At 41.1% G+C, this 18,288-nt stretch overlaps 1 protein-coding gene across 2 annotated transcripts in view; it reads left to right on the plus strand.

Annotated features, from left to right (window-relative positions):
- The window catches only part of LOC102206832 (nuclear receptor ROR-alpha-like), a 155,850-nt gene that overhangs the window by 106,078 nt on the left and 31,484 nt on the right, over nt 1–18,288 (plus strand). Inside the window, exon 1 of one of the 2 annotated variants that reach the window (XM_005752051.1) lies at nt 4,916–5,062. The exons of the other annotated variant lie outside the window; for it this stretch is intronic. Coding sequence (XP_005752108.1) covers nt 5,035–5,062 — 28 coding nt within the window. The 5' untranslated portion in view covers nt 4,916–5,034. Of the gene's footprint in view, nt 1–4,915; nt 5,063–18,288 lie in introns of those variants that run through there. 2 annotated transcript variants of the gene reach the window in all.

Here is an 18,288-nt window from a genome sequence, read left to right on the forward strand (position 1 = left end):
GGCCTCCAGGGCCAGAGAACAAAGGTGTCTCAGGTGAGATGAATGGGGGGTCTGCAAACGGAGTGTCCGTGTTGCAAAACTTGAACTCCGGATGTCCCTACCGGTTCTCTGTCTTTATTTCATTGGATTCTCTTTCAGGCAATCCAAGAAACCAAAACTCTCTGAAAAACATGTCAGGTGCTTCAGAGAGACCAAACTCCACCGGTCATCCTTGGGAACCTCATAGCACTTTTTCTCACCGCTCGGCAATCCGGTCGGCTACATCCATCTTTCCGTACATCAGAACTCCTCTCTTCACTCCATCCAGATATAAAGTGACTTTTACCCAAAAAGCCGACACATGTCAACGCTGACTCAGACAGCATGCCGTTCCTATGTTCCAGGAAGGTCTCGTAAAAGTATTCTTCTGATGAGGATCAAGACTGGACTGTAGCTCGGTTAAAATGTGTCCTAAAAGAGAGAGGCACTTTTTTTTCATTGTTGTTCTAACTTTGTAGCTTCTTAACACTCACATATCTAAAAGTCAGTTGACCAGACGCAAATATAAAACTTCCAACAGCAGCTGCTGTGCGCCTTGCAGCTTGACCCACCCACCAGCACCAGGTAGCATAGACAAGCTCTGGTAACAGAAAAAGAAGCATCCCATCACTGTTCCATGCAGCCGCCCCCTACCACAATTTCATGCGCTGCTGGACACCAGTCACTACTTCCATGCTCTACTGCCCCTCCATTGCTGTTTATCTTGGATAGGCACTAGGAAGCCAGTTTTTTTGTGGAGAAGCAAACCTTTCCATCGCTGGGATGGCAGTTTTGCTGTTTTCAATGCCTGCTTCACAAAGTGCAGAACCAACACTTTTGGCACTGGGATGCCAGGTGCTGTCTTCTCTATCCCTTGTTCACAAAATGCAGAAGCAAGTTTTTCAACCACTGGGATGCCACCTCCTCTCTTCTCTATGCTTCATTATCAAAATGTAGCAGCAAACCTTTCTGGCACCGGGTTGCCAGCTTCTCTACAACCTATCCTATCTATTATTTGCAAAAAACAACAATAAACTTTTCTGGCACTGGGATGCCAGTTTTTCATCATATGTAGTAGGTAGGTCCTTCATATTTTCCAGAGCTGTCCACCGGACCAGATTGGAGTCTTTGGTGGTCCATTATTGGTCTAGTCTATGTCTTAGTAATTATTCCCATGTCCTGTTTTGGTTTGGTAAATGTCTTTGCTCATGGGTTCCTCTCTTGATGGTTTCCACCTTTGTCTTGTCTCCATTGGTGTCTGTTTTCCCTCCTTTGTGATTGCCTGTCCCTCCCTCATTGCTTTCATTTGTGGACAGTGTGCCCTGGGTGTGTCAATAGGTATGTTTCTCCCATTGTCTGATGGCCATTCATCTGTTTTTCCTCCCATGCTAACAGTGTATGTATCTGAGTTCATCCTCTTCTGCTTAGTTTGGTTTTGTATGTTTCTTATATGGACTCTGGGTTTTTAACTTGTGTTGCTTAATTTAATAATCTTCCTTTTAAAGACTTTAGGAACTTCTTTGAAAAAAAGTGCTGAGCAGAATTTTGGATACACAATCCATCCATTGCCTGAAAATGTTCAAAAGAGCTTATTTGTGATATCTTCAAAGGTTTGGCTTTTTTTTTCTAGTACCCCCTTAAATGTTCAGTGGTGTTGAAGTTGGGTAACTGTGTATGAAAGTCTATGACTAGCAGGACTCCTTGGTCGTCTTTGGTCTTCAAGTAGTTCTCAGATCTTTGAGGTTTGTTTTGGCTCATTATCTGGCTGTAGTATGAATTTTTCTCCATAAAGATGAAAACTGTTGGTGGTTATCCAAAGCTAAAAGTGAAGGTGGACCTTTCATAACAGTTAATTGGAGTAATAGGTTCTTCATTTTGACAATTCTGCATCTGATTATCTGAACAAGCCTTTAATAATAACAATAAAATGATAATAATTAATAAACTTTGACAAGGGTGATGCATTTCAGAAACTCCATTTCTATATTTATGCGATGGGAAAAACAGATCTTTTACACTGTTTTCCTTGTCCCTTCATCTCCTTGCTTGGCATCAGACTGTGTGCTCTGTTAATGTTTGTAACTGTTCCCGACATCTCTGTAGGGTTATATCCAAACCTGTTGCTTTGGCATTAAAGTGCTTGACATAGGTTTGCCGTCACCCCGGCGAGTGGGCGGGCAGCATGGACGCCAATATTTGGGAACATGATCACTGGAGATTGAGACAACGTAGGAAAAACTGATTCTAACTCATCCGAGGATTTACAAGATATTTAGAAGACTTGATGGTCAGAGGTTTTAGTTTTCTGAAAACCTGTGAACATGATAACTTAAGAGACCTCCTAAGATTTTGAAATTGAGAACATAATGTTTGAATCTCAGGAGATCAAATTTTCTGAAAATCTTGTGAATGTGAGGCAGCACTAGCAATAACTTAATTAAGAAAATCTCAACATTCATGTCAGTTTTATTGTGAATGTGTGTGTAATCTATGAACCAGTTTTTGCCATATAAGACATGCTAGTCCTTTGTTCTCTGCACTCCAAACCCGGGTTTGGTGGATATCTTTAGACTCGTGTTGCTGGAGGCCTGGATGTAACTGGCTGACAGATTTCTGCTGAAGCTGCGTCTCTCAGCGGTTTCTTGCTGCGTCGTCCTCTGTTATCTTCCTCTTTGCTTAGTTTTTGCTGTTCGTTCTGTCTGTCTTTGCATTGTGCTCTCTTCCTTCCTTTTCATGTCTCTCCTACCTCTTGTTTCTTTGAACTGTTTGTTTTGTCAACCACAGCGATGGAGGGCGGCAGCACGACACCACATGACTGTGTGCTTTTTTCTTTGTCACATTCCCCTGCGTCTCTCCTGAAAGGGAAAAGTGTTTTTTTTTTCAGTGCAGCAATACAACTCTAAATCCAACTCCAACTGAACATGAACTCCACCATTTTTTCTGCTAATCACTTTCAGGGCTTTTGTGCCTTTATTGTCATTTCCTTATTTTATTTTTATGTTTTTTCTTTGTGTTATTTCCTGTCTCTATTATGTCATTTTTCACGTGGTTGTGGACAATTAAGTCATTTTTTTATGTCTGTTTGTTTCAAATGCAAAACTGTGATTGGGTGTTGTTTTGTGTTGTGTTTATTTGACATAATCTTGCTATTTTTAGGCATTATTGTGCATCTCATTTGTCTCTTTGTGATGTATCTGTGTCTGCACCGCTGCAGATCTCATGCCAGGGTTTCATTACCAAAAACTATCTGAACTAATTGACCTGCGACATGACAGTTTTCTTTTTCTTTTTAAATTATGGGGCACAGTGATAGTGAAGAATGGTGTTTTCTTCAATTTGACCTAACGATAGCAGTGCCATCTCACTGCTATAATGACCAAAATGCAAAGATAGCACAATAATGAGAAAGCCTGTTTAATAACTTATTGTCACAGAGAGAACCAGTCAAACATCTTTGGCATGTGGTAAAAAGTGAAACTGGCAGCATTAATCTGCAGCTGCCAAATTGGTAGAAATGATGCACCACGGTTATGTTGACATCTCAAAGAAAACTTTCCAACGTCTCAGTTAGAGTCGAGGCTGTTTGAGAGGAAAGAGGAACCCCATTTCAATTTAGCTGTTGCTTTTAAGAGATCTGATAAACTTCCCGTCTAAATGAAACCTTCTGCCTCACCAGGAAGCCAAATGGAGGAAAATACATAACTATAAATAAAAGAAACCAAAAAATGTTCTTATTTTTATTTTATTTAATTTATGTGTAAGAGACTCTGCTGCATTTTGTAGTAATTTTGTGTTCATGCTGATTTGTGTGTGTGAGGTGGAGAGGAGGGGAATGATGCAACACCAAAAATGACTTAAAAATACAGTCGGTGTAGAATATGGCTTCCTTCTTCAGAGTGTTTCTCGAGTGTTTGTTTCCATACACTCTCCTGTTTAAATGTCCAACTGTACAGCATTAACAAGCATGTTTGTACTGCAACAAATTTTGGAATTGTTGACGTTGGAATCAGTCTGGATTACCTCACTGACGTTACTGTTTAGTATCTTAGATTGCAACATTATAATTATAATATTGATCAGGACCATAATGCCATTACTTTACCAGCGAATAACTGGTAAGGTCAAATAAAAACTGTTCTAAAAGTATGACTGGAGGCATTTAAAAGCATCTCTTCTTGAGATTTTATTTTTTCTTTGCTGGATCAGCACCTCACAGGTGGTACAGCACTACTAGGCTGCCTGACTACAGTCTACCTGATATTGCTGGTGTTGTTCATGCGTCATCATAATGTTTGTCCAGGATCAACATTGCAACTGGCCTCTCACCTTGTTGCGATGCCATATCTTTGGAATGTGGAAGAAGGAGAAAAAAACGTCTTTGTTTATGTAAAACGCTCTTCTGGAACAAGTGCTCAGCATTTCAGGGTTTAAAAAATAATAATTATTAGGTATTATCAAGTTATGTTTGCTATTAACCAAATTTAGGTTACTCATGTTTTTTTGCTAGTAATAGTTTTTCATAGCATTAGCTAACTTCTTGGCTAATGCTAACTGCTTATACAATGTGATTGGACAGTTGCAATGTTGATCCTGGACAAACATCATGATGATGATGTAAGAACAACACCAAAAGTTGACTGACATGAATGTTGCAGATTGGTCATTTTGTTGATTTTGTGTCCCTCTGTGGTACTTTGTGTTTCTTTGGTGTCATTCTGTGTTCCTTCTCATCAGTGGTTCATATTTTTGTGTTGGGTTTTTTTTGTTGTTGTGTGGTTTTATATAATTTTGAGATTGTGCGCTCACGGTGTTTTAAAAGTGTCCTCTCATTGGCTGACAGCTGTGTCAATAAGAGGTGCAGGTAAGTGATGGGGCGGGGTCAGAACGATGACGTTGAAGTCACATGTATCCTCATGCTGTGCCGAGCAGCCGGAGGATGACAGTGCTGATAGAGCTGCCGCTGGTCTCACACAGGGAGCTGTGTTACTGTTTTCTCCACGAGCCTGGATTATAACTATGTATTTTGTCATTACTGCCATGAAAGGTGAGTGTAAAAGGTGTGTGTGTGTCATTTTACTTTGGGTTTAGAGTTTTCTTTCAGCGCTTCAACATGATTGTTGGTCCACGGAGAAGCTCCACTCTGCTTTTTGTTTTGTATGGTTTCCCTGGTTTGTGTGCGCTCATCCTCACCGAGCTGTCAGCGCTACTCTACATGTGTTGTTGTGTCTGATAACTGTTGGAGCGCAGAAACACGACACCCTCACTGATCGTGGAAATGCTATTTTGGGAAATGTGAGTCAAGTTAGTGGGACTTTAAAGTATGGGAGGTGGAGGATGAGGCGGACAGCAGACGGGGTGTCTAAAAGTTGACGATACGGTCTTGAGATGCGCTCCGTGTAAATGAAAGTTGCGGGGACGAGGATTAACTATTTCTTTTTTAAAGCTTGTGGGATTGCTCCAGGTTTCGTCATGTGCTTTTGTGTGTGGAGCTCTTTGCTCCACATCGAAATGGAAAAGAAAATCGAGGTGTGGGCAGGGGCGGACTACAAGACGGTGTGTTCCTGGGCAGTCGCGCATAAAAGCCCCCCAAACCAACTTAGACTTGCTGGATGTGCACGTTCTCCTCAGTTAGATAAAAATGGGACAGAGTTAAAAAGCTCCACTACATTTGTGGCTCTGTCTCATGACCAAAGCCCAAGTTTATGTATGCAGTATACATTCTGAAACATTTGGACGGCTGATGAGCATGCTGGGAAATCCACTGCTTGTATTTCCTTTGTGTTTTTGTCAAGAACTGAAAGGCTGTTCCGACTTATATGTTGAAAATATGCAGTCGTATGTATGTATGTGTGGACTTGTGTGTGGTTGATTTATGTAGAAATTAGTCCAGTGGAAACAGTTATTGAATGAGTAACTCTATGAATGAGTGTGCTTGTTTGGTACAATCCCCTGTCCACTCAGCCTGTGAGGACCTGTGGTTCATGGGTTTCTCTCATTTGTTCCATGCTTACAGACTTTACACTTGTCTTCAGGTTACAATAGCAAGGCTCAATCTGTAGCTGAGTAGTCGATTCATTGTGAGCTTGTAGCATAAACTTATGTTAAACGTGTCCATTCGCCTGACCTCTGACTGCAGTTGTTGTCCATGGTACTGATCAGAAGCTGGAAAAATGCTGTTGGTGTTATTGATTATTGCTATAAGATATTATTTTTCAGTTTCTGTGTGTGTGTGTGTGTGTGTGTGTGTGTGTGTGTGTGTGTGTGTGTGGATGCGTGAGAGAGAGAGTGAGTGAGTTAGCAATAAGGTCTCAAAACAATGATCTGCCCTGGGGTTGATCACATGATCACAGACGTGTGGCACGCTCCGGTCTCATTTGACATATTACAGGGTTGTTTTTGTTGCATTTGTAGCAGTCAGTCATCTAATTTAATATAATTTATCAAAACTGTGGTTTGGGTTTTTTCCTTTTAGGTCTTTGCTTTATTTCTTGTGTAGAGATGCAACAATGCTTATATGTTGACATTACACACCGTATAAAAATGACGTGCCTTAAACCTGCATTCTGTTTAATGGTTACTGGAAGGGCAAACCCTGTGGTTGCACTTTTGGGTGTATAGAGGTTTATGGGAAATGGACCTTCAGCTCCCTTGCTCTGTGCGTTTCGGGTCTCAGTGAATCAAAAATGAAGTGCACTTTGTAAATTACTTTGGTCTTCTGAATGCAGAGTGAAATATCTTGCCACAGGCTTCAGCACTTTTACTGTGGTAAAAGTTTTCTCATCAAATACAAACACTGGAGGCCTGGCTGATCACTTCTTCCCCACTGAGAGCGAGACCTAGAAGTGCACTGCCCTTTGTAAGGAGATTTGTGGGGTAAATTCCCTGAAGGGTTGTTGAACTGGAAGTGCAAACTCAGGTCTTTCATAATCTTTTAAAAAGCCTCTATCTGCAGAGTTCATCTAGAGTTTAGCTTCAAGCTAAATTTTTAAATCCAGCTGTTGATGTCACTGTGATACGTCGCCGCTTCTGATACGAGGCCAGACTGTCATGTTTAATGTGTCTGCAATAAGTCATAAAGACACGATTATTTAATTGAGTTCAAACTGTCAGTGCTTTAGTCTGCCCAGCAGATTCAAAACCGTCATTTTTCTTTGTTTCATGAACGATTTGAAACACATGCTTACATTTAGCTCATCATTCATTTAGCCAACACCCAGGTGCTTCTCCTTTAGTAAGAAACTTTACAGCTGTTCAAGTTGATTTGTATTTTCTTGAAAATTGCAAAGTGTGTGTGTGTCTGTGGTTTAATGCTGTCTGTTCCAGATTCCCAATCTGTGAGAAAACACTGCAGGAGGCATTTAGCCAGCCTGTTATGTCAGAGGATTACAACAGCCAGGAGATTATTTAACTGTTTCTTAGGGGGAGGGTGAGCGTGGTGACATCACTGGTGACATTGTGATCAAAAAGTGCGCGCAGTTGTTTACATAAACAGAAAAGACAGAAAAAAGTAAGAATATTTGAAACAGTTTAGAAATATTGTCAATTATGGCAGAAAGCATTTTTAAATTCTGCACAATAATTCTAATCTCAGCGATTTAAAAAAAAAAAAAAAAAAAAAAGAGAGAAAAAAGAAGATGCTTGGGCTCGCTGATTTTACAAAAGGGCTCCAGTGGATGGATCCGCATGTTGATTTCCTTGAACTTCAAATATAAATTATGATATAAAATAACAAAGTGCTGTCTGGTATTTGGAGCTCAATGTGACTCTTAGCCCTTTCCCACTAGTGCCCACTCGGATCGGCGTTGCTCGACCTGAGTCAGTTTTTAGGGTTTTCCATTCAATTCAATTCAATTTTATTTATATAGCACCAAATCACAACATAAGTCGCCTCAAGGCGCTTCATAGATACAGAGAAAAACCCAACAATCATATGAGCCCCTAGGAGCAGCACTTTGGCAACAGTGGGAAGGAAAAACTCCCTTTTAACAGGAAGAAACCTCCGGCAGAACCAGGCTCAGGGAGGGTTGGCCATCTGCTGCGACCGGTTGGGGTGAGAGAAGGAAGACAGGATAAAAGACATGCTGTGGAAGAGAGACAGAGGTTAATAACAGATATGATTTAATGCAGAGAGGTCTGTTAATACATAGTGAGCGAGAAAGGTGACTGGAAAGGAAAAACTCAATGCATCATGGGAATCCCCCGGCAGCCTATGTCTATTGCAGCATAACTAAGGGAGGATTCAGGGTCACCTGGTCCAGCCCTAACTATATGCTTTAGCAAAAAGGAAAGTTTGAAGCCTAATCTTGAAAGTAGAGATAGTGTCTGTCTCCCGAATCCAAACTGGAAGCTGGTTCCACAGAAGAGGGGCCTGAAAACTGAAGGCTCTCCCTCCCATTCTACTTTTAAATACTCTAGGAACAACAAGTAGGCCTGCAGAGCAAGAGCGAAGTGCTCTAATAGGGTGATATGGTACTACAAGGTCATTAAGATAAGATGGGGCCTGATTATTTAAGACCTTGTATGTGAGGAGCAGGATTTTGAATTCAATTCTGGATTTAACAGGAAGCCAATGAAGGGAAGCCAAAACCATTAAGTGGTAGTACCTGGTGCCGGTTCCTTTTTAAGAACCTACTCGTCGGAGTTCCATGCGCTTCGAAAACCATGATCGCAACAGACTGCATGCCACCGATTGGCTAGTCACTGATGTCACTGTGAGTTGTGAGAGCAACTCCTTCAAGAAAATCAAAACCACCATTTTTGAAAAACAGTGATGGCAATAATTGAAAAAACAACATGTGTCTGACGCACATAAGGTGGGACTCAATTGTAATGGAAAATGACAGAGACTGAGACAGAGTACTAGCAGAAAAGGGCTGTGTGAGAATAACCGTGGTTCCCCGGTGTTGTGTATCCTACACTGCCTATGTCAGCAGGCCTGTACCCGGCTCAGGCTACACATCTCAGGAAACCCGTGCTGTACGCACGCAGGGAGTGATTTAGAGCTGCGAACAAGGTGACAGACCCTTCGTGATCCAGAACAGAAGACTTCTAATGGCTTTTAGTTCCTCTTAATAGATCTTGTTGGCCAAAGGCCTTTTTGTTTTCAGTCATCTTTTTCTGTTGGAAGCCAGAATGGAAATTTCAGTTCAGTTCCATTAATTCAGCAGCCGTAGCTCCAAGTGCACATCAGATGAAATTACATGGAGCTGATGACATCATTGTTTCTGAAACAGCAACGTTTTACACAAACTCGTTTAGCAACATTTTGTGAATGCACTGCATGACTGTGCCGCATGTGCTGCACACTCAAACTGTCTCTGCATTCATTTGTGTTTATAAATATCTCCCAACATGTGCAGGATACAGTAACTATTAAAATACCTACAGGACAGCGCTGGCTATCTAAACCTCACAGATATCCAGGATTTATCCATGAGCACATGATAGAGTCTTTTAGGAAATATCTGTTGACATATCACACTCTGTCAGCTGTCATTTATAAATCAGCATGCTACAACTGACCAGGAACTCTGCTCTGCGCTGTATGAATCACTGCCTCTAGCAGAATATAGGACTGTAGTTTTTCAGGAGTGCGATAATCATAAGTAACCATAAGTTACTGTCCATTACAGTTTGGCCTTATATATAAATGGCAGCTGCCTTTTTTATATTTCCTGTAGGAAGTAGGTTTTTTTTCTCGTAAGACACAGAATGGATTCATCCAGGTTTCTGATGGATCCAAGTCTGGCCTGGATTTTACACTCTGCATTTAGTAGCAGCTTTTCCCCCCCAAACAACTAAGTTGGTCACAGTAAATGATAAAACGCCACACAAAAACAAAACACGTTTTGTAAAAATTAATTCCTCAGTAAAGCAGAATGTAAAACCACGCATGCATTTCAACAGAAGACAAAGAAGGAGGCCCTTTTATTAACCACCAAACAAACCTTGACACATTTCTGAGGCTGAGCGGCGTCTGCTCGGCCCTCCTCTCTCCCGCTGCTTTGATCCAGTGTCTGAGAAATGCTATTTTTTTCTTTCTTTAGAGCTCAGTTTCTGATAATTTATCCATTAGGGATTTGTTTTGCTCAGGCTTTAGCATTTTTGAAGTAAACAGCAGTGGCTCTTGTGATATTCTTTCTTGCTCATTAGCCTTCACTTAGTGCTGCTATCTTGCTAATTACACATTATACTGTGGTATCTGTACAGTAAGCAAATGCAGCATCCCGAGGGAAAACTCTGGAAGTTCATCTGGATTCCTGGTTCAAAGTGAAAGTAAGATATTTGTTGTGTACTGATAAATAAAGTAAAAAAGCAGTGCAGCGTTAGAGTGAAACAAAAAAAGGCAGGAGGTGTGGGGAAAAAGACAAAAAGATAATGAAAAAAATAAAGAAAAATGAAATCTTCTTTCATGTTTATTTATTACTAAACTCTTCATTTTAATCATTCATTTTTGTATGTTTTCCCCCCATTGTTAAAAGTCTTCCATTATTTCACATGGTTCCCTTTTCTTTGTTTTCAAAAAAAAAGGTTAAATATCTTTTTTCTTCATTGTGTCTGCATGACAGTGGCAGACACCAGGTCATTGTGGCTTCTCACATGCAGAAATGTGGCTTCTGTCAGTTCATTTAAGCCCCCTGTATGAACCAGTGCAGTCCAAATCAGCAGTGAGGTCTTTGAAACAGAAATATGGATGGTTACGCATGTGGAGGTGAAGCAGAGACTCACGGTTTGGCGATTAGTGTGCCGACCTGCTAGAGAGGTGACTAATCGAACCACCAACTGTGGCTGATGAACAAGCTGCTGCTTCATCTGCTCACAGCCTGAATGGGCGTGTTGGTGCTCCATGTGTGGCACCATATGTCTGCCGTTTTTACATCGACTCTGAAAATTTGGAAGCTGGACGAGGAGATTAAAGAACGGAGCCTGTTAGCAACATCTGAGCAAGAGCAGTTGAGGCAAGATCTTGGGTCCTCCTGGGAGTGAGCATGGCCTTTGCAGTGTGGTGGACTGAGGACTAAACTCACGCTGGCAGCAGCAGCGTTTCATCTGTCACTCACTTAATACAGTGATTCAGTTTTGCAAGCTAAATCACAGAGGACAGAATTTTTAACTTCATATTTCAGCCAGAGGCCAGCTGAGAAAAGTGTCCTATGATATGCTCAACAGCATAATGAGCAATGGGAGGGATCTGCACCGGAAAGCTGACACAAATCCGAAAAAAAAAATCTTATTTTGAAGGATATTTAGGCATGCAGACTGGAGAAGCAAGGGGTCAAACAACCACCAACCCTCCCATTAGTAGATGACCTGCTCTGCTTCCTGAGCTGTGCCCACCCAGACTCAAAGTGCTGAAACCTATTTTAGGGACATGTTCCACATCTTGGATCAGCGTCACAATAACAGCCTGGCCTATGAGACAGCTGGTGAGGGAAAGACAAAGTCTGGAAAGGTCTGGGCCTGGCTCCTTAGCAGTGACCAACCTTTTGAAGGAAAGGTGAGTAAATCAGTTGTCCGTAGTGTGTTTGTCTCAGATGAATAACAAATACAAAGACGTTACCCTAAAAGTTCCATCCATGTACACTCATATTACTGTTAGTTTACCTGGGTCATCCAGCCAAGTCCACATGTGGGAGATGCAGATAACTAGGACTGAGCTGAAAGCCTTCAGTGTCGAAATCAGGATTAATTTTTCAATGAGAAAAAGAGATGCCAACATTATTCATTATCCCTCAATTAGAATTATTATCACTAATCACCACTCGTCTAGCCCTGACACGGGGACAGGGATACATAACCACGTGACCAACATTTCTTTGATCAGGCTGTTGGAAAAGTCAAACATCTGGAATTAGTCTGTGGTCTGGAATAATAAATACTATTGTATTTTTGCCTTTAGCATTTTCTTTTTCATAGATTCAACTAAAGAAATGTCAACAAATTGTTTTTTTTGACAACCTGAAAGTGCCTAAAGATGCATTTTAATGTATTTTGCATGGTTATTTCCTATGTGTAGGCACAACATGGGTTCATCTCTTGAATTACATCCAGCAAGAAGATCATTATGAACACCTGACTAATGCTGTGTTTGGTCCCCCTTTTGCTGCTATTAACAGCTCTGACCCATCAAACCATGGACTCCACTAGTCCATGGTTCTCATGCTCAGATGCCCATTGTTGGCTCGTTTGGTAGTCCACAGGGTCAGCGTGAGCATCCTGCTTTGTTTGTTGCTACACAGCGCCATACGTAATAATCTGTGATGCACATCAGTGAGCTTTGGCCGCTTATGACTCTGGTTCACCATTGTTCCTTTCTCTGATGACTTTAGATAGATCCTGACCACTGCGGACCAGGAACACCCCACCAGAGCAGCATCTTCGGAAATGCTCTCACCGACTCATCTAGCCATTAATATTTGGCCCCCGTTGAAGGCGCTCAAGTCCTTACGCCTGCCTGTTTTTGGTGATTCTACACATCAACTTTGAGGACCAAATGTTCACTTGCTCTCTAGAAGTGCCACCATGATGAGACGATCAGTGTTATTTACTTCACCTTTCAGTGATCACCTGATCGGTGGACATGAGTTTTTGTGCTTTGGTAGCTTAGCAAATAAAAATTCCTCTTATTGTTGAGATAAAAGGACTGGATTGAAAATGATGAAGATGACATCATAATTGGTCTTTAAGTAGTGGAAATTCATATGTTGAGTGGTACGCAAGTTTATCCTTGTTCCAAGTGGTCTTTTTACTATGTTATATTAAAAACCACCGATGCAAGCAAGTTATTCATCAAGTAACTTAAAAATATGTAGAAGATCGTGCAAAATGTATAATATGAAGAACAGTGCTGGGTACATGTTAGGGCCACTGAAGGTAGGAAAAAATAAGAGTCAAAATTTTTTATGTTAAAGTGGCAGATATGTGAAAAAAAAAAACTTCTCTGTACAACAACCCAAGCACAACGCTTTAAATATGAGTCAGCAACAACCTTGGCATCGTTATTTGTTTTTGATGCCTCGATCCAACAACGGAAATCATCAATGCATCCAGGAATCCCTATACCATAAGGTTTAAGGTCAGAGGGCCCGGTGGCGCCAGTGTCCGGCAGCCTCGCCTCTGTCAGTGCGCCCCAGGGTGGCTGTGGCTACAATGTAGCTTACCATCACCAGTGTGTGAATGTGTGCGTGAATGGGTGGATGACTGGATATGTAAAGCGCTTTGGGGTCCTTAGAGACTAGAAAAGCACTATATAAATACAGGCCATTGCCATTTACCATATCCTAAGAGTCCATCTGCCAAATAGCATATGGAACTTTAGTGCTGTTGCCTAAGATGTTGACCTCTTTGAGTCTCCACACTGTGGGGATCAGTTGCTTTAATAATCAGTCAGATTGTGTCCTGCGGTACCACAAGTCCCATTCGAATAGCTCAAAGGTGTAACCAGTGATATCCTTGCATCTGTTCATTGTGCTGTTGTTCTTGTCTGCTCTTTTCTTTTGGATAGACCCAGGTCACAACAGCATCTCTGCAAAGTCTGCATGCTTATGATAATATGATGATTCTCAGCTAAAATCACAAACATTTCTTTGTTGCGAAACCCAATTCTAAAGCATAATTTAATTAGGTCAATGTTGGCATGGTGCATGGCAAACCTGATGCCCAAAGTGATGAGTTTCCTTAACCAAAAAACACTGTTTTCCGAGTTATCCATTACAAATCTGCCACGTTTTTCTCACAACTTTGAAACTTCAGTATCAAAGATTTTCCTTCCATCATTGAGCTTCATATGCCGTCGTAGTTCATTAGAAGATTAGACACATGGATTAATGTGGGGATATTAAAGTACACAACTGTAGAAGAGCTTACATCACCTTCACTTTGGCCATTTCGTGAGGAAAAGCTGCTAATTTCAGTCTTTCAGCACCTCCAACATGATCATTTTCTGCTTTTTTTTTCTGTTTTTATTTTTTAAATTAAATTGCTGTAAACTGATTGTATATAGGTCCAGGGCTAAGCAATGAAAAAGCATCATCTTGGGTTCTGTGAAATTTTGATGGTCTGACATTGTAGTGATGAAAAAAAAAAAGAGCAAGAAAATGTAACAAATAGTAATAATAGCAGTTGGTGGAAATAAATCCCAGAATGATCAGGATGAAATAGCCTTTATGTGACCTTGGGTTTAAATAAAATTAAGGAGTGATAATTATCATGATATTGATTTTTACCCTGCAGCTTAAGTTGACCTTTGGTTTTGATAAGTAAGCTGTGACAACGTGCCACCCCCACCTTCTTCTTTTCACTCTTTACATCAGTAACCCTCGGAGGAAATTGTTTTAATGACTCATCAGCTGTCATAGATGCAGCCATAAACTTTCACAAAGCTTTAATGTTTGTCAGCGTCTGCTCAAGCTTCTGCTGTGAAAACACCCGTCAACCTGCAGAGCATGTGGCGAAGCCTCTGTTTGTGAATCGGTTTAAGCAGTACAGAGTTAGACCTGTGTATGAAGCTCCCTCAGAGAGAGCTCAGCTTCTGCTTCACCCTTTTTCTACCTTTCATCTTCTCTGCTCCTCTCAGATAAAACAGTGTTCATGGTCTCTGTCATCCTTAGTGCAGTCTAAGTGAGTAGATATTTCTGACAACATTTCACCAAAATAAAATGGTGAAATGTTGTCAGAAAGGTGGAAGGAGGAGGACGAGGTCTGACTCCTAACACTCGCAACAGCAACAAATGAATTGAGAGACCAACATTTGTCCATTTCTAAACAATCTTCCAATAGGATGATGATCAAGGATTAGGATTGTGTTGATGGGTGATGAAATCTGGGATCCATTATGTTTAAAGTGGTAGCCATGTTTTCCTAATAATGGAAGAAGTCAGGACTGACTGTGTTATTCAGATCTAAATCTGCCTGACCTTGGTTTCATGTCAGCAAGCATGAATATGACCAGTACTATTAACACAGATGTGTTTGGGCAAGTTCATGTGGTGTTTGTGTACTCTTTGAAATGAATTTGAGTGCATGAGACAATTATACTGATCTGTCGTCACCTCAAAACAGGAGAAACCAGAAAAGTCATGTTTCTGTCTTGTTTTGATTTTGGAAGTCCAAGTACTGTATTTATGAAGAAATGCTATTCAGCTGTTTGTTTTACTGAATGTTTTACTGAATGTCCTGTTCCTGCTCAAACACAGTGGTGTTTTTGAGTAGCTTATCTGCTTGGCAAATTAATTAAGAACTTTTAGATACCTTCTTATTTCATAGTATAATCTTCACGTGCTTCACCCGAAGCCCACTTTCTGTGTACTCACTACCTAACTTATAGCCAAAGTATTCACTCACTGTGTCTTTACTGTTTCGCTAGCTTAGCTTAGCTCATAGCCGACTCGCTAGCAGCATGGCCTCTTCACCTGTCCCTCCTGCACTTTCCTGCTCATTGTGTCAGATGTTTAGTTACTCCTTGGCCTCCTTTAGCAGTAATGATACTTGTAACAAATGTAGCATTTTTGCAGCTCTGGAGGCCAGGATTACTGAATTGGAGACTCGGCTTCGCACCCTTCATTCACCCCTAGCTAGCCAGGCCCCTGTAGCTGGTACAGCCGAAGATGGAGTAGGCCCCACTAGCTGTTCCCTGGCAGACCCCAAGCAGCTGGGGAAAGAGGGCTGCTGGGTGACGGTGAGGAGGAAGCATAGTTTTAAACAGAAGCCCCAGGTACACGACCAACCTGTTCATGTGTCTAACAGTTTTTCCCCACTCGGTGACACACCCGCCGGTGGTCAAACTCTGGTAATTGGTGATTCTGTTCTCAGACATGTGACGCTAGAGACACCGGCAACCATAGTCAATTGTCTTCCTGTAGTTTTCTCTGGTCCCCTCCCCAATCAGACCAGGAGTGACATGTTTAGCCGCATGTTCTCCTTAAATTGCTGGCTGTCTGAGTGGTGTCCAAGACACGATGTGGGCTTCATAGATAAGTGGCAAACCTTCTGGAGGAAACCTGGTCTTGTTAGGAGAGACGGCATCCATCCCACTTTGGATGGAGCAGCTTTCATTTCTAGAAATATGGACAAATTTATTAAACCCCCCAAAATATGACAATCCAGAGTTGGGACCAGGAAGCAGAGTTGCAGTCTTACACGCCTCTCTGCAGCTTCTCTCCTCCTGCTACCCCCCCAAAAACCCATCTCCATAGAGACTGTGTCAGCTCCCAAACAGACAAAAAACAAACTAAAAACCAGCAACAAACAACTTAAACATTAAAAAATCACAAAGAAAGAACAATACAGTATCCACATCTGAACCAAAGAGTAAAACAGTGAAATGTGGATTATTAAATATTAGGTCTCTCTCCTCCAAGTCTCTGTTAGTACATGACTTAGTAATTGATCAACAAATCGATTTACTCTGGTTGCAGCAGGATGGTTATGTTAGTTTAAATGGATCAACACCCCCGAGTCATTCTAACTACCAGAAGTCTCGAAGCACAGGCCGAAGGGGGGGTGTGGCAGCAATTTTTCACACCAGCCTATTAATCAACCAAAGATCCACACAGACTTTTAATTCATTTTAAAGCCTGATGCTTAGCCCTGTCCACCCCAGCTGTGAAACTCAGAAACCAGTCTTACTTAGTTATCATCTATCGTCCACCTGGGCCTTACACAGAGTTTCTGTCTGATTTCTGAGACTTTTTATCTGATTTTGTGCTCAGCTCAGATAAAATAATTATTGTGGGTGATTTTTAACATCCATGTAGATGCTAAAAATGACAGCCTCAACATGGCATTTAATCTGTTATTAGACTCAATTGGTTTCTCTCAAAATGTAAAAGAACCCACCCACCACTTTAATCACACTCTAGATCTTGTTTTAACATATGGCATAGAAACTGAACATTTAACAATGTTTCTCTCCTGGCTGATCATTTCCTGATAACATTTACATTTACAATAATTGATAACACAGCAGTGGAGAGTAGACCTCATCACAGTAGATGTCTTTCTGAAAGCGCTGTAACTAAGTTTAAGAATATAATCCGCCCACTGTTATCATCTTCAATGCCCTGTACCAACATAGAGCAGAGCAGCTATCTGAACGCTACTCCAACAGAGGTTGATCATCTTGTTAATAATTTTACCTCCTCACTACGTACAACTCTGGATACTGTACCTCCGGTGAAAACTAAGGCCTCAAATCAGAAGTACCTGACCGTGGTATAATTCTCAAACATGTAGCCTAAAGCAGATAACTCATAAGCTGGAGAGGAAATGGTGTGTCACAAATTTAGTGGATCATCATTTAGCCTGGAGAAATAGTTTGTTGCTTTATAAGAAAGCCCTCCGCAAAGCCAGAACATCTTACTATTCGTCACTGATTGAAGAAAATAAGAACAACCCCAGGTTTCTCTTCAGCACTGTAGCCAGGCTGACAAAAAGTCAGAGCTCTGTCGAGCCAACCATCCCTTTAACGTTAACTAGTAATGACTTCATGAACTTCTTCACAAATAAAATTTTAATCATTAGAGAAAAAAGGACTCATAATCATCCCACAGATGTAATATTATCTACAGCTACTTTTAGTACCATTGATATTCATTTAGACTCTTTTTCTCCAATTGATCTTTCTGAGTTAACTTCAATACTTACTTCCTCCAAACAGTTCAAGGAAACTGCTCAAAGAAGTCCTGCCATTAATTAATGCTTCAATCTTAAATATGATCAACCTATCTCTAATAATCGGCTATGTACCACATGCCTTCAAGCTGGCTGTAGTTAAACCTTTACTTAAAAAGCATCTCTAGACCCAGCTGTCTTAGCTAATTATAGGCCAATCTCCAACCTTCCTTTCATATCAAAAATCCTTGAAAGATTAGTTGTCAAACAGCTAACAGATCATCTGCAGAGGAATGGCTTATTTGAAGAGTTTCAGTCAATTTCAGAGCTCATCACAACACAGAAACAGCTTTAGTAAAGGTTACAAATGATCTTCTTATGGCCTTTGACAGTGGACTCATCTCTGTGCTTGTCCTGCTAGACCTCAGTGCAGCGTTCAATACTGTCGACCATAATATCTCCAATTTGTGCATGTAAATGGAGAGTCCTATTCACACACAGAGGTTAATTATGGAGTTCCACAGGGTTCAGTGCTAGGACCAATTCTGTTTACATTATACATGCTTCCCTTAGGCAGCATCATTAGAAGACATAGCATACATTTTCACTGCTATGCAGATGACACCCAGCTCTATCTGTCCATGAAGCCAGATAACACAC

Source organism: Pundamilia nyererei, unplaced genomic scaffold (genome assembly GCF_000239375.1).
Source record: "Pundamilia nyererei isolate P.nyererei 1_Seehausen unplaced genomic scaffold, PunNye1.0 scaffold00341, whole genome shotgun sequence".
NCBI classification, from domain to species: Eukaryota; Metazoa; Chordata; class Actinopteri; order Cichliformes; family Cichlidae; genus Pundamilia; species Pundamilia nyererei.